Source organism: Netta rufina (genome assembly GCF_964035555.1).
Source record: "Netta rufina genome assembly, chromosome: 4".
NCBI classification, from domain to species: domain Eukaryota; kingdom Metazoa; phylum Chordata; class Aves; order Anseriformes; family Anatidae; genus Netta; species Netta rufina.
The window spans coordinates 36,067,901-36,092,079 of record NC_140127.1 but is presented as its reverse complement, the minus strand read 5'-3'; the positions used below and the strand labels follow the sequence as shown (position 1 = coordinate 36,092,079).

Sequence of the window (24,179 nt, the reverse complement as noted above, 5' to 3'; positions counted from 1 at the left end):
CTCTGGCATCTTGATTTCAAGCCCTCTTACTTTCAGAGTTCTGGCTGCACTCCTGACTGGACTGCTCTCCCATTCTGGCTTCAGAAGATACCATCAATAGTTCTAGAGGAAAACAAAAAAAGAGATTGCATGATCGGACTTGAGAAAAACTAAAAAATCCTGGTGTAGACCATGTATTGTGCTTCACAGGTATACAAGCTACGTAACCCAGCACCTTCTTTGAGGTCAATTTTTTATGGGTATTAAGTACAAAGTCCTTTCGAAATTAAAAAGTTGAGAGATGTGAATACAGGAAACGTTACAAAGATAATTTAGGTAATTAATAAATTGGTGGTAATACTATCTGATACTTTGAACTACCTCAGAAACATCCCTAGGCCAACACAACGTGTACAGGAACGTGATGACTCCGCCATGGCAATTTTTCTTGTGTGTTGAGACTTGTAGAGCTGTTACGGGCACGAGGAGCAAACAGAACAGGAGTGTGGAGGAGCCAAGGTGCGGCTGTGCGAGCAGTTTAAGGTCACGTTTGGAGTGTTTTATAAACGGTGTAGTCGATCTTTAAGTTAACTCTGAATTTCCTGACTCGATGCTTTGTGTTTTTGACATCTGCAGCACTTAAGGCTTTGTGCTGGTGTTTCTCTGAGGCAGCGGAGCGCTCCCTTCCCCTCCGCTCCGCTCCCACAACAGCCCCGAGCTCCCCTCAGCCTAACGACCGCCATAACACCGGCGCCGCCATTACCCGCCCCCCCTGAAGCCCCGCCCCCGACCGCCATCACGGCCGCCCCCGCCGCCGCGCGGCCCCGCCCCTCCCGCCGCGCGGCCCCGCCCCCTGCCGCCCGCCGCCCGCCATTGGCCGGTGCGGCGGGGGGGGCGGGGCGGGGCGGCAACGGCCTTTGCGCCGCGTCCTGCCGCTGCTGCCGCCGCCGCCGCTTCCCGTTTGCGCCGCGCCGCTTCCGGGTCGGAGGGAGGGAGGCAGGGAGGGGGGGCGGGGGGCAGCGTTCGGCGGCGTCCGTTGGGGCCGCGGCGCCTGAAGGGGGCCGGGGGCGGGGAGGGGCCGCCGGGGGGGCGGCATAGCGCGGCGGGGCGGCGGCAGGGCCGCGGGGAGGCGGCGGCGGCGGCCCCCGCCGAGGCCCGGTGCCGAGCCGGTCCTCCCGCCCGCCCGCCGCCGCCGCCGCCTCTCGGCCGATGCGTTGGCGGCGTCCGCCATGGACAAGATCCTGGAGGGGCTGGTGAGCTCGGCGCACCCGCTGCCGCTGAAGCGGGTGATCGTGCAGCGGGTGGTGGAGCTGGCCGAGACGCCGCTGAGCCGGGCGCAGTGCCGCGCCATGTTCGCGCTGGGCACCCGGCTGGTGCTGCAGGGCCCCGACCGCTTCCAGCGGCAGGTGGGCCGGCAGGTGCTGGAGGCCTACGGCCGGTACCACCGCGCCGAGTTCGAGGCGTTCTTCGACCGCGGGCTCGTCCTCGGCCTCCTGCAGCGCGGCTACGGCGAGCTGAGCAACCGCGACCCGGCCATCCTGGACTACATCCAGGCCGGGCTGCGCCTGATCATGAGCTGCCCGTCGGTGCTGGAGCTCTTCGAGCTGCTGCAGGTGGAGGCGCTGCGCCTGGTGTGCGAGCGGCCGGCGCCGCCGCTCTGCGCCCGCCTGTGCCAGCTGCTGGGCGACTTCCCGCAGTGCCTGCCCCGCGGCAGGAAGCTCTCGCTCGCCTTCTGCCAGCAGCTGGTGCGCAGCATCGCCCACTTCCAGAGCCAGGGCAGCCGGGAGGCCGAGCTGCGCCTCTACGTCTCGCAGGTGACGCAGGTGAGCGGGCTGCTGCGCAGCGTCTGGAAGGCCGAGCCCGACACGCTGCTGCCCTCCCTGCAGGAGCTCTTCGCCGTCATCTCGGCCACCGGTGAGCCCCGGGCCCGGGAGGGTGCCCCGTGCACCTAGGGAGCGCTAGGATGCGGTGTCTGGCCGCAGGCACTATGCCTAGCCAGAGATTGCTGAGAAAGGACCATGCGAAATAGCTGTGCAGGGCCCATGTTAACATCCAGCACACCAAACAGTTGTGAGGCACCGCAGTTTGCAGCAAAAAGCACCTCTCAGCCACAGAGGGGGAGGGAGGTGGCAGGTTGTCGCTGTCCTGTGCAGGTACTGAATGGACAAAGGGCGCTGTAATTCAGTGCTCTTCATGTGCTTAACCCCTTGAAACTTGTCTCGTTCTACCCTGTGTCAATATAACGTTAGGTTTAGGCTAGACTTGTTTCAGAACTTTACAGCTGCAGTCAAGCTGTTGCGAAAACGAGGTGTAGTTTTCCTGCAGGGATTTCTCCTCGTTTCTTACCATCTGGCCTGTTGAACTATTGCAGATACTTCATTTGAACCCTCGGTTGCACTGGCAAGTCTTGTGCAGCACATACCATTACAGATGATTACAGTACTCATCATGAGCCTTACTACAGATCCAAATGTGAAAGATGCAAGCATGACTCAAGCGCTGTGCAGGTACCGTATTTTATTGGGAAGGGGGAACACTCTTGACTTGGCCTTTTTAAAGTTACTTCTCTCTTCAGTTTAAAAAGAAAGGTATGAGGAAACTTTAAAGATGCCATTCAAAGTTATACTGCTTGGTATGTTAAACTTGTTTATATTGCTGATACCACGGATGTTACCAGCAAGGTTTCAGTTTAAGGTTTAAGCCTCCATTGTTAGTATGTCTTCTTTGTCACACTTTGCTGGGACAGAATGAAGTATAGAAGGAAACTAAGAGGAAGCCAGCTGTGTTGCTTTTAAATGCTATTTTCTGTTTAGTAAATGCTATTTTCTGTTTAGATATCCCACTTGATGGGAGACAGCTTAAACTAGGAAACTTGATGGGTTGTACTGTCAAGCTGAGAAATAAGGCCTTGTTTTCTGAAGACTAGCCTTTCCACTTTTCGGAGGTGTAGATTGTCTCTCTCCTCTATTCTCTATCTGTAAAGAGAGGAAACAAATGAGTAGATCTCATTTCGGTTTAGATATGTATGACTTTTCAGTAGGATTTGTAGGTGACAGCCTATGTTTACATCTTTACTCAAGTCTCCAGAAGTTTGACTGTTGTCAAAATGGTGGAGGAATGGCAATGACATAAAAACAATTGCACAGTGTACCTCCTGTCACTAATACTGTGAACATTGATTCAGATTGCTGTCTTGGCTAGCATCTTCAGAAATGTGAGTTCTATTAATATAATGAGGTGGCAACTAGAGAAAAATTAATACCTTGACGTTCTTTACTGTCTTCCTAAAGTCTATGGAGGAAACTTCTGTTGAGCCCAGACAGAAAAATGAGTAAAGCAGTTGAACAGGAAGCTTTTAGAGATTTGTATTGTCTTTTAATACCGTATAAGTATCCTGTTTTCAAACTACATCCATGTGAATGTAGCGTAATACTTGGATTCCTACAGTATAGTACTTACGTGTATCTTTGTGAAATACTGAGGTTGTTTCTGAAAATAGTCATTGTGTTCACTTGAAATTAGGAAGTTGTACATCATTTGAAAGCGTAATATTAATTCTGGTGTTTAGAGACTTTAAAAGAATCACCTTGACTGGCCGGACTTCTCCAAAGGCACGTGCCCAGTCTAAAATTCGCAGCTGAGAAATTCAGAAGGTTTTGTGCGTACTAGTAACTTGCCAGTAATATACTGGTGATTAATTTTCATGTTTGTGTAGTTTTAATACTTAATTCTATTACCTGCTTCAACACAACGGGATTGTATAATTGCACTTCTAGAATGGCTTCTCTGTATGCCTCTGCTTAGGGAAGTAAGGCAGTGCTGAGCTTTGGGTATAATAGGAGCTGCTATTATCAAGTAAGAGCTGCCTCGTAATGGTAGCTCTGTTTTTCATCTTGCTTTTGAAAGGGCTGTGCAATCTTACTTGCCTTATTCATGGAACAAATGCTTGACATTTAAAAGTCTCGTTCTACAGTCACAGGACTGACTTTTTAGGAACCCCTTGTTACTGTTGTTTTTTAGATACTGTTGTGTCAATGCTGTATCCAGTTTTGTTTTCTACCTCTGGCTACCCTTTGCACTAATTACTTGGTCCCTTCTGCTTTAAAAGGGTGCTCTTATAAAGGAGGTAATGCTGCTGGAATTTCTGGAGCACTGAATGGCTATGTTGTCATCAGGCTTGCATCATTTCCAGGAGGTGCAGAACTCCAGGCATCTCAAAGCCTGTGTTGAGGGTCACCAGCGCTTTGAGACTGCATATTAGAGACCCGTTTACTTGGTTCCTAAGGTTAACTTTTGTGACACTGCATAGCCTGTCTAAAATTGAGTACAGATTAGTAAATAATGGGTAATCAGCAGATAAATTCAGTTGGGGTAATCAGTGTTATATTATGTGCAGGTGAGTATAAGAAAGCGTGCTGTTTTTTGGCATTGAGGTGTTCATAATTGACTCAGCTGCCTCATTAAATCTTACCTGAAGCATCAGTGCAGAGAAGCAGGAAGTTGTTGAGTGCCCTCTGGGATGTATGACTCCTTTGAGGGTTTACTTCGGAGGTTTCAGAGGAAGTTTGTTAGCCACATTCAGAAGCATAACAAGAACCATGGTTCTTGTTTTCATGGTGCTCCAAATACGTTTAAAAGAAACTGAATTTTATTAGAATGAAAATGCTCCAGGTATGACCAGGCCCTTTGTCCAATTGGTCAAAATGTAAGACCTTTTAAGAGATGTAAAATTCTTTTTTTGTTTTTTGGGGGGGGTGGGGTGGGAAGGGAGATGCCAAGTAACTTGAGTTCTGTTGTTTTTTTCAAATGTGAGAGATTTACACTAAGTCTTTGGTAGTGGTGCTAAGAAGATATCTTTGCAAAAAAAAAAAAAAAAAAACCAAAAACTTTTTAAGGGTGCAGAGATCAACATTTGATTTTATCCAGAGATACCAAATACTGTTGTGGTTAGGCACACATGAGTAGCAGGCCTGTTCATCATAGGGTGGTATGAGGCAAAAGGATCTCTCAGGGCCTTGAGGATGTTATTCTGGTCGAACAAAACATCTTCTGTGTTTATGCACAGTCACCATGTCCCATATTAGTATCTGCCTTTGCGTTAAAATGCAGTAGCAATGGAGGAAGTGCAGCAGAGACGATCTAGTAACCTGAGAGTCTATCATAACCTACCAGATCTCAGATTTTGTTCTTAAGGACAGTCCTAAACATGTCTGCAGGTTTACCCGTGTTCTCTTTTGGCTTTTGTTTCTTGTCTTAAGAATATCAACTTTGCTTTTAGAAGCAGAAACAGACTGTAAGGATGGGAGTTGAATGTGTATCAATTACATGGACAATAAGCCTGTTCTTCACAAGGTTACTCATACTCAAATGGTAGCTATTGACCTATTAGTAATAGTGGTGAATAGTTTAATAGTTAATTATACTGAATAGAGAAGACACAACATGGCAAGTCTTGTGACCAGAGTGTTGGGATGAAACACAAAGAGCCCCAGCTTTTGCCCAAAAGCAGTGTCTTTCATTTGTCGTTTGAGAGTAAGTGTGGCTGAAACTGCATATATGAGCAGGATGGTAGTCAGAATACATTATAACCACTGTTCTGAAACAGGGCTCTATCAAAACACTCTTCAGTTACCTAAACAGTTAATTAAGAAAATTAAATATGTTGTCATTAGTCTTTAATCGATCTTGCAGGTCTTTGTGCTCCTGTTGAAAAGTACCAAGCCTACAAATTTAAGGATGGGTGCTGAAGAGCACGATGCTATGGGACTTACAGATCTGTTTTTAGGTGCAGGTTAATTCTTTGCAGGCCAAAGGAGTTTTGGCCTAGATTGGATTCCTCATTTTATAAAGCATATGAAAAGGCTGCTCACAAAAAGCATTTGAATATAACATCCTGAGGAAATGGGAGCTTTGTGTAAATTCAGAGCAAAGAATATTGTTGGCATGTTTCCTCCACGTGTTTTGTAGTGATATTGAAGAAATACAGGTAGATCTGTACTTGATTCTTAAACAAAAAACAACACAACAAGGCAGTCTTAATCATTACTTTACAGAAGCCTTCCAATGTCATGTATATGAGTAGTTCCTAATTGCAAGATATATGAATTAGGGGATGTTTGTATGCTACATGTTTTTCAGATCTAACTTGCAAACTAGATGTATTACCATAAAAAAAAAATACAGCATGTCTGCAATACATGTCTGGTATTGCTCAACATGACTCTTAGCTTGCAATCCTAGGACTGAAACCCTTATTTCAGTTTGGAGCATTTCATTTGCCAGGAAGACCATAGGATGTGATTGTTTTCTTTCGGATTCATCACCACAAGCCATGTGGCATGTGCAGCAGACGATTTTCAGACTCCTTGTGTCAATAAATTCTCTTAGAAAGCCTTGCATGCAGTTCTTCACCATAAAATTCATCTATTGGGGTTTCAGATGACTGAAACTGACTTGAAACTAAATTCTAGAAGTTCTAACATCTTATGTAATTTGATGTTGGTTCCCATCAGTAGTTTATTTTATGTCTCGGTTTGTTGCAACTTTGTACTTGGAGCAAAAAAGAAAAGCAGCTTGTGCTCTTGTTCTGTGTAGTGCTTATGAGATAGCTCTTATCCAAGAGAAGCTATGCAGCTGTGCCATGTTAGCATTCTTCTACATTGCAAATCAAAACAGGGAAGATAGGACTGCTTGAAACTGTTAGATTCTCTTTGTTCCTTCTGGCTGATGACAGGAGACAGTAATATGTAAAACCTCTTGGATCTGTAGTGTGTGGCAGGATACGTTCATATAGTATCCATGTCTTTTCAGTGTTTTCTTCATTCTGTTAAATAGGCTAGGAGCCTGCTAAATGAACCTATTCGTAGTGATGCTGACTGCTAGACTGGTTATGTGTAATCTGTTCAGCTCTGCTTAGAGTTTGAACTCCCAAAGAATTTATCTTTGAAGAGCTTTTTCTGTGGAAACGAAGAAACAGACCTGTAACTTGCCTTTTTCATTGAATTATAGAATAGAATTGTAGCCTCCTTTAGATGGAAAGCAGCCTTTGGATGTCATCTGGTCCAATCCTGTTCACAGCGGGGCCTGCTTCAGAGTCAGACCTTGTTGCTCAGGGCCCTTTTCCAGTTTAAGAACAGATAATGATAGAATCTGTGTCTTAGACTTGCTTCACATAACATGCTTGTCTGCCTTGAGTACCTGTGTGAATTGTCTGCTAATTTAGAAAGATCGGAGGGCTTTATTTTCAGCCCTTTGTTTCATATGTTTCATTATATTTCCTAGGTACAGCTGAATTCATTTCACACTTCCTTGTTTCTTAGCTATATTGAAATTCTTCCTTTTGGAGCAAGTGTAGACCATAGGCTACTGATAGCTATTATAAGGTTTTTGTAACAGCTACAGTGCTTTACGTTACTAGACTTTGCCTTTTTAAACGTAGTAGTCTTTTTTCTGGTTTGTGTGGTAAATGCTGTAGGAGGGCATGTTGCCAATTGCAGGCACTTTATCATCTTCAATTGTTTCTGGCACAAATAAAAAATTTACATCTGTAAAAACTGAGTTCATTTTTTTGAATACAAAGAATATGTAATACTTAAATTTATCTTAATCTATTTTAATTATCTATTTATTGTATTCAATAGCTGATAATACAGCAATAAATTCGTAGAAATGAAACAAATTCTTATGACTGCCTAATACCCTTCCATTATTTCTTGTGAGTGTGTCTGTATAGAATGTTTTTGATGAGGTCAGAATCAAGTGGCATGTTTGTTTTGTTGGTATATTTTACTAAATCAGTTTTATCTTTCAGGATGATTGACTGGTTGTCTTGGCCTCTGGCTCAGCATGTAGAAACTTGGGTGATTGCACTGCTGAAAGGACTAGCTGCAGTCCAGAAATTTACTATCCTTATCGATGTCACTCTGCTGAAGATTGAGTTGGTATGTTGGAAAAGAACAAAACTGAAGGAGGGGGGAAGGAGTTGGTAACACAAGCAACAACAAGACAGTTGCATAGCTGTTGCATATACTCTTTTTATTGTCCTGCATAGATGGTGTGAACTTGTAGCTTACAGTTACATGTAACTTTGTTTCAAATGGTTGAGGGTTTGGAAGTCTGTTTACATTTTTACTAGAATTTCACTTTCTAGATTTACTGAAAATAAATGTTTTGCTTTTTAGGTATTTAATCGACTTTGGTTTCCTCTGGTGAGGCCTGGTGCCCTTGCTGTCCTTTCCCACATGTTACTTAGTTTCCAACATTCTCCAGAAGCTTTTCATTTGGTAAGTTACAGATTAAATGACTTTAAGTTGTTTTGAAATGTAATTCATATGGGCTTTTTAAATTGGGAAAGAGAAACAGAATTCAAGTGCTCGGATTTCATCTTTGTTTCAAGGTTCCAGAATCAGATTTCTGTGGGTTACAGGCTACTAGGCTTTCTAGCTGCCAGGTTCAGCAACTCAATCTGTAACTGGAAACGATGCTTTGTTCTTCCTGGTATGTACAGGTTTCTGGCAGTAGCATCTGGGGACCACATTCTGTCTTTGACCACGTACTTCAAGAATGACGTTTTACATGTTGTGAAGTCTACAGGTCAAGTTGGGCTGTGGGTTGGTCTTTCAGATACAACTGTTTAGAGAAAACAGACAACCAGTTATATTTCCTGCTATATATGGTCTAGTTGCCCTGGACAGATGTGCAAGAGCAAATAGTTCAGTTTAAGGAAGTTATGTGGTTGTGACATACATGTCTGCAAACTGAAAGGCGCTATTTTTAATGCATTTTCCAAAATACAACTCACCAGTTAAAGCAATAGGTATTAGGTTATGGCAATTACTGCTTAGATTCATAGCAAGATGTATAACACCTTCCCTCACATCAAGTTCAGTGCCTAGCTGGAAGTTACTTTTAAGTGAAATATAGGTCTTTCAGACTTGACTATAATAATATCATGGTACGCAGTTCCTTTAAGCTGTCCCCAGGGCTCTTAGGCTTGAAGTGAACTCAAATGCTTTGCTTTCATTAGTGTCAGAGTAATTGTCTTAATGCCTGTTAAACTTCTGTTATTAAAAAAAAAAAAAAATTTCAACTCGTTCTCCTGCCCTACTCTGGATGTATGATAGAAAACTGAGCGACAAATTAAATAGACAAGTTGCTTTGAATGTGCTCAAAAACAAATATTTCATGTAGTTGCTATCCTGCTTTTCTTTGTTCTTGAGAGACAAAACATCCATGTGAAAAATGTAAAATAAAAGACAGTTAAAGCAAAATACCTATTTCTAGAATTACAGGGAAAACTAGTACTTTGTAATATGCTTAGGCAATGCTGCATATGTCTTCAGCACTTGACCATTGCCATTTTCTCTCATTTTGAAACAACCTTTTTCACTTGCAGTTGTGATACACTACTGTCATTCAGTATCCTGTCATATTCTCCTGCATTTAAACTACTTGTTCACTATTTTAAAATTATCTCGAAGTGAAGTGGTTAAATAAACATTTCATAAGGGCTGCTGAATGTACTTTGCAGTGTATCTGAGTTAATGTTGCTCTTTGCTCTTTTTGAGCATCATTACCTGAATGACTTGCTTTTGAAGTCCTTGAAGAATGTTCTCTTGTACTTAAAATATGGAATTCAACCACAGTTTTTACAGGTGTGTGACACTTTAGTTCAACTTCAGCCAAAAGTGATGCTTCTGTATATATTCCAGGTGTAACTTTGACTATTATGCAGTGTGCCAGAAGCAAGATTTTGATTCTCAATTAGACCTTTGGACTTGTACATTCTGTTCTTCCCACATGGCTTGTCTGTACAAAATTATCACATCTTGGGTTTTATTTATGCAAATCTCATTCTTGGAAGTTGACACTTAGTCACTGCTGTGTACGTGCGTTTGTAAAATGCGAAACTTTTAATTGCAGCTTTCACTGGTGACTATATGATTCATACAACAATTTATCTTGGTATTTTTGTTTTCAAAGAGTAGATATCTTGCTTGTAGGAAGAGTGGAGTTTGTTTCTGAGATACAAAAATATTTATACATACAGAACAACTGGTATTTGAGAACGTGGCAAATGAGTATTTTGCACCTGGCTCCTCTCAGTTTGGTGTTTTCAAGTATACTGGTTCATGTAACTTATGTACTTGCCTAAAATGGCCTTCTTACTTTTGTATACTTTCTGTCTTTAATGCAGAACAGTTTTAGCATGATGTGAAATGATTGCATCCGTTTTTGCCACAGTTGATCCATTTGATCACTTAGAAACAAAGTGTCAAAAATATTTCAGTTAAGTCCCAGATTAAGTTTGGATAAGCCCTTAAGTCTAGGGCCCACACTGAAGTAACTTTTTACTTGTTATGTTTTAAGATGAACGAATAAGACTTTTCACATTAAAAATACAGACAGAACTGTGTTGAAGAAGGGGAAAGAGTTAGACTAAATGTTGTTTTTATAATGAATTTAAAGCAGTAATGGATTTAAACTAATTCCCAAATAGGTTACTATTCTGATGCTATTTTTTTTGCTTGTGATAAATTATCTTGGTTTGAGCCAAGCTCTATCACTAGGTGGAGCTGCAAACCAGTTTCCATCTTTTAAAATAAAATCAGACCAATGCCTTACCTGCTTCAGATACTAAGATTAGATTCTGTTAAAGAAAAATTGAGATATTTTGTTTTAAAAACTACATATGAAACTAGGACAGGATAGTGAGCTGTTAGTGGTGGCACAAAAGCAAAATGTTTGCTCTACTATCACTAATAAAATGAGTGCTTTGAACATACGACTATTTAAAAACTTGACATGCATGTTCTGAGTTCATGAAGTTCTAAAACTTGGTGTATGAGGGCAAGACAGCACTAAACGATTAATTGTGCTGTTTGAAAATTGTCATGGGTGAAGAATAATGCATGTGTTTTTCTGGTCACTGTTTCTCAATCGCTTGTTACCTTAAGAACAAAACGTTCCCTGCTATTTAGGGTGTGGAAACAGTGAAGTTGTCTGTAGAACAAAATTTGAAAATTGAATTGCTGTTTAATTCTTTCTTTTCCCTCCTTTAGGTTGTGCCACACGTGGTCAGCTTGGTTCACTCCTTCAAAAGTGATGGTTTACCTTCCAGTACAGCATTTTTGATGCAGTTGACTGAGTTGATACACTGTATGATGTATCATTATTCAGGTTTTCCAGAGCTCTATGAACCCATTCTGGAAGCTATTAAGGTATATTAGGAATGCAAAGGTGGCGGGATGTTTCTGTTTTGTTTTCCCAAACATGAAAGCTCTAATCTGACAGATCTATATTGTTTAGAACATCCACTAGGAACTATGAGTTAACCACATAATCTGTTGTTGATTCTAACTATTTGAAATAAAGTTCTGATTGTCCACGAGATGATTATAACAGCCTTTACGAAGAGTCTGTAATTAGAGCCTTTATTAAAAACACAACCTAATTCCTTCAGCCTCATGTACCTAACAGTGTCTTTGCAAAGTCTATTCTAGACATTGCGTTTCAACTCAAACTAGAAACTGTAACTATCCAAATATAAGTTCACTTTGAGGAGTACTTAGAATGCTATAATTCACTGACTTTCTCCAAAACACCATGTAAACACTACATCTTAGTAGTGCAGTCAGTATTGCATGCCTCTGTGGGTAAAGGATACTGGCCTACACTGTTTCAAAGCCAAGGTCTGCTTTTTTGAGACAATATTTAATTTACCTAATAGATACTTTTCATTACTTAATAGAAACTCATAAAGTAGGGGGTTACTGCCTGATTTTATAACAGTGGTATTTCACTGAAATGTTTTGAAGACTAAAAAGCCCCCTATCAACTTCACTTCAAGTATTTTGGAGTTTTTATTCTTTTTTTTTTTTCGGATTAGACAGCAGGAATGTATCTCCAGAAAAGGTTATGAATGTTTTGAGGTTCTATTAATGCATGGAATTTGCAAAGTAGTTTTGAGGGGTAGGAAAGATTATGTGTGTATGCAGATCCAAGATGTTTACCAGCCCCTTATTCGTGTCACTTGCTAGTTGACAAAAAAAGCCCTGAAGAAGAGGATTCAAGGATGTTGTTGTTTGTAATAGGACACTTTATTAACTTTTGACTTGCCAGTCATTTGTGCTGTCAGTATCTTCAAAGGCAATAGCAGTATGTATGTACGAGGCTAGCAGGGGTGGCAAAAGGCTGAAGGAGAAGTCAGGAGTAAGGGAAGGTACTGCCATCCGGCAGTATCTTATATCTATTATAAAAGCAAATATACAAGTCTATTAAAACGGTTTGTTTCTTTTGTAGGATATGCCCAAACCCAGTGAAGAGAAGATTAAGTTGATTCTCAGTCAGAGTGCCTGGACTTCTCAATCCAGTTCTTTGCCGTCTTGTTTATCTAGACTTTCTGGAAAATCTGAAACTGGGAAGACCGGTCTAATTAATCTGGGAAATACTTGCTACATGAACAGTGTTATTCAGGCACTTTTTATGGCTACAGAGTAAGCCCTTTTTTACCGGCTCTTTTCATTGCAAGTTGACTGTTGCAGTTTTCTTGCCTTTCATTGAATATAAACATGTCCTGAGTTAGTCAGCTGCCCAGGGCTGGGTGTCTTTCTTTGCACTTAGATGCTGGTTGCTTTTCTAAAATCCATCTCTGTGGAACTGCAATTTCAGCTGTTAAAAATCCTGATGTTTTCTGTTCATTGTCAAAAATGTATATGCATTGAACTAACAAAAGCATTTTAACAGTGACTCAATGTGTCTTTCCAGTGTCTAAAATGGGACTTCAGTGTCTGTCTTCCAGGTCCTGGACAAATCACCTGTTCTTTGCTCTTGTTAATATTTTAAAAATTGTATGGTGATGCTTTTGTGACAATCTGGAAGCTGTTGGGGGGGGGGGGGGGGGGAGGAGGGTGTTGGGGTGTCCTATCTTACACACTTAAATATTTGGAGAAATCACGTTGTACGATGAGCTCCTGCTGTACAGTAGTTATACACTTCTGCACTAGAGCAGAATCCAGGGATTGAAGGGAAAGTGCTCAAGTGTTCTATGTCTTGCTGTCTTTCAAACTGAAGTAATCTGAGATGGAATGATGCCTGCATTGCTGTTAGAAAGCTACGAGGGAAATTAACATCTATTTCTTATTTCAGTTTCAGAAGACATGTTTTATCTCTGAATCTAAATGGGTGTAATTCACTAATGAGAAAATTGCAGCATCTTTTTGCATTCTTGGCCCATACCCAGGTATGACAGCTTTGGATCTTTTTTTAAGCTCAGATTTGTATACCAAAATTTAGGAAGTGGCATCACGCCATGGGAGTACACTACAGTACCTTAAATATAAAATGCGGTGCATTTGTAGGGGAATGAATCTGCCTCCAAATGTTTAGATGACATTAATGGAATTAGAGTAATCTATTTTGTAAGTGGAACACTCACTTATGAACAACCAAATGACAAAATCATTTCTGTTTTTATGGATGGATAGTAATGTGTTTTCTTTCAGAAGGCAAAACAGGAAAAAAAAAAATAAGACCTGAATTGATACACCAGTTGATTTTATGCAACTTCATGGGATGAAGTTCTGTAGTGATTTCTACGTTAAATTTTAATGTCGTTCAACTTCTGATTTGACCTTTATTAAATGAAACACTGAAGTATTTTCCTAGTAATAGGAAGACAAAAGACACTGATTAATACCAACCAACTTTTTGCAAACGTCATGAGGATGGATCACCTTAAAAATAAATTGATACTAATCAAATATTGGTGTGCTTCTGAAGTATGTCTTTTTCAAGCTTGCCAGCAAGAACATTAACTTGCTCTTAGACTTAATGCCTGGCTTATGCTCCCTACACGTAGAATATTTGCAGGAACCACTACTTTTTTCTGTACTAGCGGTGATTGCTACAAAATTAAGGGTTAATACTTGTTTTTCTCCTCCTATGATTAAATTGTTTAGATGTGTAAATGTACCGTGTTTCACACAATTCTTTCAGCATGAAGTGGTTCAGAGTCCAGCTGTTTGTATCAAAATGATTTAACAAAATGTTTCAGTTCTAATTTATCATTGTCTGTCTATTTCATACGCTAACAGAGGGAGGCATATGCTCCTAGAATTTTCTTTGAGGCTTCCAGGCCACCATGGTTCACTCCTCGATCCCAGCAGGATTGCTCAGAATATCTCCGGTTCCTTCTAGACAGGTACAGTTATCGCGCCATTAATGAGTAGAAATCTGCAGCCCTCTCACATAATGCTGAGCTTCTTATTAGGAGCAGTCGTCTAATAGTGCAATTGCATGAGTGAAAATCAGGTATTTTGGGTTTGTCCCCTGACTGTGTGTGTCATAAATAATCTCTGAAAAACTTTTTTTCTTGAGTTTGATCCACGGTAAAGTCCAAATACAGTCTTTTGTCCGCATCATCTAAAGCAGGTTGTGTTGGTGGTGGTGATTTTTTTTTTTTTAAACATGAGCTTAAACTTGGGTGTGACTTAGGTTAGCTGTGATCCCATTGTAAAATTCATGTGGTCGCTGAAAGCTGTTTAGTCACAGATCTGGAATTTCATCTTAGTGTAGGCAGCTATATTTCATATAGGTTAGATAAGTAATGAAGAGATGTACATGCCTTTATAACTAGTTGTTTATAAACAAGTTAATTAATTGTGACACAGATAAAACCCACAATTTATTTGTAAGCTTACTTAATTTCAGCATGCTAAGTATTTTTACTGAGTTTTGGCTTAAGCAATATGCTTAGACACATGCTGCTTTTGGAGAATTTTATTTCAGTTGGCAAAGTGTCCTTTTTTCCCTGTGTTAGGTTACTTTTACTACAGTTTCTGACTTTCTTGGGTGCGAGATCTTGACCTTCTCTTTTCCTTGGAAGTAGTCTGGCACAATATAAAGTAGCTACTTCTTTCTTTTACAAAACCTGGCATGAACAAGTCCAATGGAGACTTGATATAGGATGGTAAACTAGTAAGCAACGTTTTTAATAAATGCATACTGGTTCTCGCAGTGCATTCATTGTGTTCAGTTACATATAAAATTTGCATAAAAATCCTTATGCTTTCGCTTTATAGTTCACTTAATAGTCTACTGGATAGTACTGAACTGTGTGGTTTGGCTCACTTATATGAATGGTAACAGTTTTTTTAATGTACGAGGTTTCTATTCACTTGACCATTGATTTTTTTAGCATAGCTTGAAAAGAAGTCTCAGATGTTGCAGCTGTGTTTCTTTGAAAAACAGTACCACTACTTGTACTTTTTTTTTTGCCTTCAGGCTGCATGAAGAAGAGAAAACTCTGAAAGCATTGTCTTCAGTGAAGGCTCCTGAAAGTAGGAAGAATGACGAGTCCCAGACACAAGAAACTGTCCATAAAGCACAGGTATTTGCTGAAGCACCTTGTTTGGGAAGTGAAGAAAGAACTCTCATAGAGAAAATGTTTGGAGGAAAACTGAAGACTACTATATGCTGTTTGAACTGCAAAAGCACATCTCAAAAGGAAGAAGCTTTCACAGATCTCTCCCTGGCTTTCTGTCCTCCAGCATCCTTGGAGAATGTTGGTTCAAAATGTGTGGACTGTTCTGAAATGAAAGATGACTGTGGGGTGGAAACAAGTACTTCAGCAACTATTCCTGCTGGAGAAACGCCTCTCAATAGCGTGGAAATAAATGGTGGATGCGATGCAGTTACAAATGAAGGAACCACAAAAGATTTATCTGCTGAGCCGAACTCTGAGACCAATTCTGAACTCAACAAAGGTCAAGAGAACAGGGACATGTCTCAGAGGCTAGTAGGGAAAAATACCCCATCAGTTACAGACTTACTGAATTATTTTCTGGCACCTGAGATCCTCAGTGGAGACAATAAATATTATTGTGAAAAGTGTGCCTCTCTACAGAATGCTGAGAAAACTATGCAAATCATTGAGGAACCTGAATACCTCATTCTCACACTTCTGAGATTTTCATATGATCCAAAGTGTCACATAAGACGTAAGATCTTGGACAATGTTTCTCTGCCACTTGTTCTGGAACTGCCAGTCAAAACAGCAACATCGCCTCTACCTGTAGTTTCAGGAGGTTGGTCTGTTGATGTTGAGGTTTCTGATACTGGAGAAAATCTTGCTAAAAAACTTAAGCCCTCTGGTGCTGATGAAGTGTCCTGTCCACAGCTGGTGCCCTACACCCTAAGCTCTGTGGTGGTACACTCTGGCGTATCCTCTGAAAGTGGACATTACTATTCGTATGCTAGAAATGTTACTAGTTCAGGGCCTTCAGGACTGCGTCATCAGTCTAAAGCTCTCTCTTTAGTTTGCCCTCAAAATAAGTTGTTGGCAGAGGAGAGTCCTTGTACTGTTATAGAAAATGAGCTGGACACTGAGATGTCAAAAGAATGGTTTCTGTTCAATGACAGCAGAGTGACATTTACCTCATTTCAGTCAGTCCAGAAAATTACCAGTAGATTTCCAAAGGACACTGCTTATGTTCTCTTTTACAAAAAACAGAATAACACCTGTGGCTTCAACACCAATTCAGCGAATGGACTCTGGGTAAATGGAGACCCTCCCTTGCAAAAAGACCTCATGGATGCAATTACAAAAGATAACAAATTATACTTGCAGGTAAGTTTCAAGTAATATGCCAAGAGTGGTCTCCTTAACACAAGAAGAGTTAAAATAAAAAGAAAAAAGGTAGCTCTAGAGTATTCTCATACGTGAACTTGGTAAATCACAAATCCATCTTCGATCTTGACCTGTACTATGAAATCTGTCTAGGAACTTGATCAGCTGTCTCTATTAGGCATGAAGCACAAGCGAAAATAGTTTGAACTGGTCCTTTAACCATTTGTAACGATATGCAGGAAGAGCTTGTCAAACAGTACTAAGTTGCGTTGCCTTTCATAAATTGGAAGAATGGCTGAAGTATATTAACTTCACTGTTCTTAAGTGTGTTGTCATTTCAAGTGACATCTGTACAACTGATTGCCAAATGCTGTAACAATTAAATTGAAGACCACGTGCTAGTGACTAGGTTCTGCTTTCCTTTTGCTTTTTTTTCTCTGGGAACTCTTCCTTTTTGTAGTAGCTGTATTTTATATTGCTGTTACTTAAAAACGCTGTGCTCCACATGAAAATGTGGTTTGTTTTGAGCACCACTGCTATGTTTAGGCTGTCTTGTATTAAATGTTTTATTGTGTGTTCCTTGGGTTAAGCTATTCCTGGGAGTTACAGGCCTACTCAAATTAGAAACATTAATTTCAAATTGGGAAAGAACAGATCAATCTTGCTGTGAGAATCTTTTAATGAATCTTCTTATAATAGTCACAGGTATGTGATAAACATTAAGCTGGAAGCTTCACTAGCCATTCTGCTGTTTTCTGACTATTTAAAACATTTGTGTGCTAAACATCATTGATTATATGCTGTCTCTCTTCTTGCTTATACAAGGTGACGTAAGGCTTAGCTTCTTCAGCAGCAGTTCCAAATCATATTTTTGGTCAGAATTGCTTTCATTTCTTTCCACTTACGTATGATGGTATTCAGCAGCTAACTTCAAACTCAAAACTTAAATGGGGTTCTCTAAGTCAATATTTTAAAGACCATTTTGAGTTAACTTCTGGAACATAGTAAAAAGTTACATTGGTCTCTTTGAATACTGCTGTACACTTGGAAGTGGAGGAAAATCGGTGTGACTTTGTAAGGCTTAGTCACTTGACAGACACACAAATGTTGTTTTGAATACTCTTTCAGACTAAAGCTTTCTGCATAGAGAATGTCACTTAAATTACGTAAAGAATTGTTATCTTCTCACGTAAGTTGGCTTTCACTTCTAAGCTATTAGTGTCTTGAAAACCTTTCCCTTAAAACTCACGTGTCCTTAAAATGAAAAAAGGTTGATATTTTTCACATATATGGTGTTTATTGTTACTTCTTAAAATTTAGTCTTCTACACACATTGAAATGCTGAATTCTTACATATTAGCTTCTTAGGTGTTGAGATCCTGTTCTTTTCTCAGTTTAAATGAGACTGTTAAAAATGCTTAGTACTTTACTTTATCAAATTAGGTCTAGTGTTGTGATCTTTTGAATTAGGTTATTGTACTTTTGAGAAGTCTAATTTCAGTGTTTGGAGTTCCAAACAAGTATTATGTGAAGAATAGACTTCGCTATTGAGGAAGCCTTCACTTTTTTTGAAACGAGGTGATTTAAAAAAAAAAAAAAATCCTCTACCGTAGTGCTTTAGTTTTATTATTGCATACCAGCTGACCACAAGATAAACTAAAGTATTTTCATTTCAAATATCATAACCTGCAGTATGAGTAGCTCCCACTCCAATTAAAACAAGTTAAAAATTGCTTTCTGAGAACAAGTGAAAGGTTTTTGGGGGGAGGAGAGGAATGATTTGTGTTGTTCTCAGTCCACAGAACTATGGTGACTATTGAGATTTGCTTAACTGGTTGGTGTCTTTTTTCAGTAAAGAAATGTAATTGGTCTAAAAACATGAAGCATTTGCTTTGTATGGAAACAAGGATATTTCTTGTGGAAATTGTAGTGGTGTTTGCTATACTAGAACAGCCAATACAGGCTGATAATTAAGTCAGCATATGCCTTGAGAAGAAAGAGATGGGCTCATTTAGCACAAACTATTAAACATGAATCAAGCACGAAAGAACTTAAATTGGTAGACATTTAGACATAGTAGGCATCAGTTGTTTTAGCACTGGATGTCATGATAGGTATAGTTCTTAATACTGTCAAGAAGCTTTAATTGGTGATTTGATCACTGCTCTGTATTTCTCATGTGTATGCATGCATAGAGATGCTTTCTGTCTATAATAAGAAACAGTTTTATATACTCTAGCAAAGAATTTAGATCATGAGTGAAGTTTATCCTATTCTCAGTGCATTGTGGCTGCTTCTGCATGTTCTCTTAAGCAATTGATAGAAAGCTCTGCTTGTCACTTGTTTGTGTTCTGCACCCAGTGCAATGCTGTGATGGGGGGCTCCAGAGCTGGGAGTCATCCCTTGCACGTAAGTCGTGTGCAAGATATGTTGGTGTTGCTATTAGTGACTGTCACCACTGGTAGTAGTGAAAACAAGATTCATCTCCTCTGCAAGGAAGTCTCGTAATAGATTGCTGTGATCTGTGTTGTGAAAGGTGCCTAATACAAAATAAGCGTGAAATAACAACCTAGTAACTGCAGAAAAGGAAATGACTCTGTAGCTGAATCTGACAAAAAAAAAAAAAAAAAAACACTTAAATTTAAGATGTTTTGAAATTTGTAGCTGAAAATAAAAGCTTTATTTACTATCAGGTAATCTGCAGACCTATTTCTGATGCTTATGTTCTTCTTTAATCCAGTTTGCCAAGTAAAACTCAACTACCTTGTTTTAAGAAGTGTGAAGAGTTGTCTGGAGGGACAAAAGTGGAGGAGGGAGTAAGGAGAACTCCTTTTTTGGTTTGGTTCCTTGCTGCATTAAAACAAAGATGTTACAAACAACTAAGCAAAAAAGAAAAAACAGCCAAGGTGCAGTGTAGCAGTTTTCCCACTGTTAGGCTTTGAGGAGACATTCTGTCCTAAGTTAAACAGCATTTTTCAGCTAACGAGGGAATTTACACAAGTCCTGCTACTTAAATCAAAATTCCTGTTGGTTTCTGGTACAAAAAGTAAGTTTTGTATTCCCTAGGTATTAAGTAGTTTTTCTGTGTTATAGTTAACAGATGCATAAGAATCCACATACTGTTGGAGACTGTCCTTGAAAGACAGTATTATACAGTGGTCAGCATATCTGATTTGACAGTTTTTTAAAAGTCTTTTATATGGTTTTGGAAATCAGTATTCTTTTCAGTACTGCAAAATAGTTTAATACTTAGACTATGTTTTTATAAGAGGACAGTCAACTGTCCCACAGTTTAGATCTATACATGTTATTTGTAGCACTTAGGGATTTGCATGGACAAATCTATTCAGCACCTTCATGGTAATGTAACAGTCTTAGGTTTTTGGCTCCATTCCTTGCTTTCACCAGGAGGTGGTGGAGAAGAAAAGGAACAACTGAAGGTGATCATTGTGGTTCTGAAAATCCTGTGAAAATTCCTTGCTGTTGCCTGGAGATAGTGGTGTGCAGTGACCAGCTGTCACGTGAAGGCTGCCAGTGTGATCATTAGCACCTAAATGCTCTCTTCTTGCTTCTGAAATAAATAGAGCTTTTACTTTACATCTTTATTGTTGGTGTTCAAGAACCCAACCCTGACTTCCCTCCCTGGACTTCTGAGGCTTTTGGCCAATTTGAGAAAGGGATACTTAAGCACAAGCTACTGCAAGGTTTGTGAAACGAGCTGGAGAGAGAAAATGTATGGTATCTCTGAGGGAAGAGCCTGTGCTCCTTCATGGCTCCTGAGATGTCTAATAGGAGGATGTGTACGCCTGTAAAACAAGCTGGCAGGAAGCTATGCTTTGTTACCTTTGCTTCTCATGCAGGTACTTCTTCCTTGTGTGTTCCTGCAGCTTATTCTCATTTGTTTTCTGGAGTATTTGAGAGTTGTGAAGACCTACTCATGTTAACACAGGGTTAGCATCACAGTAACTGTTGCAAGTTAAAAGTCTACACTGCATGGAAATGAAATGCTTGTTGGACTTGTTGCATTTTATCTGATTATGTTGCTCATTCATGCCATTGATAAAGTGGAATGAAATTGTGGGCTTAAAATAAATAACATTGGTGTAAAAGTTCTGCATTTCAGTTTGGCAACAGAGATCAAGGGCATCCTAAAAATTCTGGGATGAAAATTCATGGGAAGTGTATACGAATTGGATGTTTTGTTAGCTTTTGATCAGCAGTCTAACCTTTTTAGAAGCATCCCATATAACTTCACAATGTTTCGAGCTTAAATTTAAGTGGATTTAATTATGAATCACATACACGTAATCATGTTCAGCAAAATTATGCCTCTGGGAATGGCTGTGGATGTTGCCTTAAACTTGGATTTCAACAAGGTAACTGTTGAGCCTTTGGAGTTAAGAAGCTAGCAAATGTTGCCTTTAAAGCTGTTTTTACTAATTTACTAGAAATTAAATGACTCTAGGATTTTTTTAATGGTCTGTTTTCTTTCATTTCAGGAGCAAGAGCTTAGTGCTCGAACACAAGCACTTCAAGCTGCCTCAGCCTCGTGCTCTTTCCGCCCCAATGGATTTGATGACAACGATCCCCCAGGAAGCTGTGGACCAGCAGGTGGAGGAGGAGGGGGTGGGTTCAGTACTGTTGGTAGATTAGTCTTTTGACTACGAAGACGACCTGGAATACACTGGTTCCAAAGCAACCCGGTAATGCTGAGGACAATTAGAACTTTGGAACATTGTCATATATTGTACCAAGTTTTGAGACTTGATTGTTGTTCAAAAGCAAATGTTGGGGTTTTTTTGCTTGTGTTTTATTTGAAATAAATAAGCGCATAATGGAAAAAAACTACCTCTTAAAAATTCAGTTGCTTTTATGGTAAGAGACACTTGCCGAAAAGACAAAGTGGAGATTTTTAAGTAGTTTTTAATGACACTGCGTTAAACTCAACAAGTGCATGTACATCATTTTCTATTTTCCTTATCCACTGAACGAGGAAAGTTCATTTTGACTCTGATGGCGTTGCTTTATGTGGAAATGACTTTGGATGGGTTATACTGCACATAGTTTCCCACCCCACCTTATTAACAAATCTGATACCTTTATGATTTCTAAATATGATGCAATCTTATAATGAAGGCAATAACTTAAGATGTGACATGCTACAGTACTTTAAAAAAAAATATTAAATATATTTGCAGCATAAATGTAAAGAAGAAAAACATATAAATATTTGCTAAGATGTTTTCCAAAACTGCATGTTCTGTAGGAACAATGTTTTTAAATAGAAGTTAACTTTGTAGTGTTTCTAATTTTTTTGAGAATTTTAAAATTATTTCAGGGAATATATCTGCTGTGTATTTGAAAGGATGAGATTCTGTATGTGCCTTGCAGAACTGTAACTTGAAAACAACTTTCTGAGGCTGCAGAAAAGGGACAATATGTTAGTCAAGTTTTTCCAGTATTAGGAATCAAGCTGGGTTTAGAAATCCATTAGGCTTCCAGAAATTAAAAAAAATAATAATAATAATCTGGTAGTGAGAAATGCAGTAAGTTTTTTCCATTATTTTTGATTCAAAAGGCTAAACCTAGTAATTTAATTGGTTAAGCTGGTCATAATTATTGAGCTATACTTCTGAAATTGCAGGAAGGCTACCTGTATTGATCCTTGCTGAGGATCTGTGCTTCTAAGAGTCTTTTTGAGTTTGGCCTTCTGATTTTGCTTACAGAGCAATTTCTGGTGAGTTCAGGTTTTAAGTGTCTGCAGAAGACCAAAATGGCATTGTCTATGGAGCAATGTTTGCTGGCTTGTTCTGTTAGTCTTGGCAGAAACAGAAGCTTTGTTTTTAATGTGCAATGAGGATAACGGAAGTAAAGGAATTACACTGAATCTGGTGATTAATTCTTAACTTGAATAATCTTATAGTGAAGTGTAAATTTATTTAAAGTATTTTTACAAGATTCTGCACTGTTTTGCTGTGTTTTTATATTAAGTGACAAAGCGTATCCTTAAAGAGCATGCAAACCTGGCAAGTGTTAGCTTAACTGTATAATTTTTTTTCAGAAAATGCCTTTAAAAAGCATTAAATGAGTTTTTTTAAAAAATTGTTCATATAATAACAAATATTTGGATTTTAGTCCATAGTAAGGTATCTTAGCTTGCAAACTATTTTTATATTATCACTAAAACTGTGCTACTTGCTCTGCTGTAGGTTCATGTTACTGCTCAAGAAGGCTAGAGCAGGTCACCTTAATTTTTTTTAGTAGGCTTCAAGCTCTGTTTTGACTTTAGTACCTCACCTTTGACCTGTGCTTTCATTGCTGCCTCAGTTGTGGGTTTCTGAATCAGGGGATTCAGCTGTGGAAATGGGGTATGATATGAGACCATTGTGAGGAATGTTCTCATTCAGTTTGGGTGAGGTTGTCTTGAAAGCGCGCTCCATCTTACAGTTCTGTAGCTTTCAGTCCAAGGAGGTTTTTCATTTCCTTCTGGGTTTCTTTGCCAGGTGGCTCTGGCTTTAAAATGTTCTTATGACAGGCAAATTACGCTTTACTCTTCCAAATTATGGAAAGGACACTATAAAAAGCTGTCTATTTGTGTTACAATGGGAGTGTTTTGTCTCTGCTGTTGATTTAAGACACTAGAAGTTAAAAGCAGGAGCAAGTGCTTTTACTCTATATGAAGTCAGAGTTTTTTGTAAAGGTCAATCTTGTTTTTACGTTCTCAAAGTAAAAATGCTAATTATGTATCCCACCTAAAAAAATGTGTGGTATGACTTTGTATACCTATTGTACTATATCTATTTCATGAGCTCTTACAAGGCTTTTTATGCTCTTGTTAGCCTATTCTATCTTAGATGTTAAATATGGAAACTTTGTTGGAGGAATGCCATAGGGCTGGATCTCCTTAAGTGTAAAATGATGGTATGTCTGAAATTGAAAATATCCTTTATTTTTTACTTGACTTGTGTTGATGCAGTTACTTTGGGTTTTACAAATGGAATTTGAACTCGAAATACCTATTTGCAAGTCTGCTTGTTGACCTGACAACCCTCATAGGCAGATGGATACCTTAATATGAAAGGTTTCAATAAAGCTAGTGAAAGTGGAGTATTTCTCACTTTGAACTGTACAGATTTTCATTGTTTACAGTAATGGCACTGCATGTTCTGGACACTGTTCTTTCATTCTGTGTACATATGGTACTTCAGTTTGTCTGTGACTGAATGCTGGATGGTTTGTTTATTGACCTTTTTGGCTCCGTTCTTAATTTGCTTTCCATCTGAGTTGAAGTTGATTAAGTAGAAAGATACAAAATACATAATGCTATGTCGGAAGCTTACTTCTTGTTGTTTCCTTTCTTGAAGGATATACTATGGTACCAAACTCAAGGATGGTATGTCTTTTAAAAAATCATATTTCCTTATACTAAGAGATTGTGTTATGGTCTTTGTTTTAATGGTCAGTGAAGTTGTATCAACTTTCCTCCATGCAGTTCACTTTCTATAGTTCTTTGTGTGGAACATTGTAGTGGATTCCTGTGAGTGTCACCAGCATAACAAGTGATTACAATATC

General features: G+C 39.5%; 1 protein-coding gene across 1 annotated transcript; it reads left to right on the top strand.

Annotated features, from left to right (window-relative positions):
- Window positions 1-1,080: 1,080 nt before the first annotated feature.
- USP38 (ubiquitin specific peptidase 38) lies at window positions 1,081-23,935 on the top strand. Its single transcript, XM_084286664.1, has 10 exons — window positions 1,081-1,893; window positions 2,351-2,486; window positions 7,790-7,919; window positions 8,160-8,261; window positions 11,040-11,198; window positions 12,280-12,473; window positions 13,126-13,219; window positions 14,073-14,179; window positions 15,262-16,606; window positions 21,106-23,935. The coding sequence occupies exons 1-10, from the start codon at window positions 1,209-1,211 to the stop codon at window positions 21,265-21,267; spliced, it is 3,114 nt and encodes a 1,037-aa protein (XP_084142790.1). The 5' UTR covers window positions 1,081-1,208; the 3' UTR covers window positions 21,268-23,935.
- Window positions 23,936-24,179: the final 244 nt, after the last annotated feature.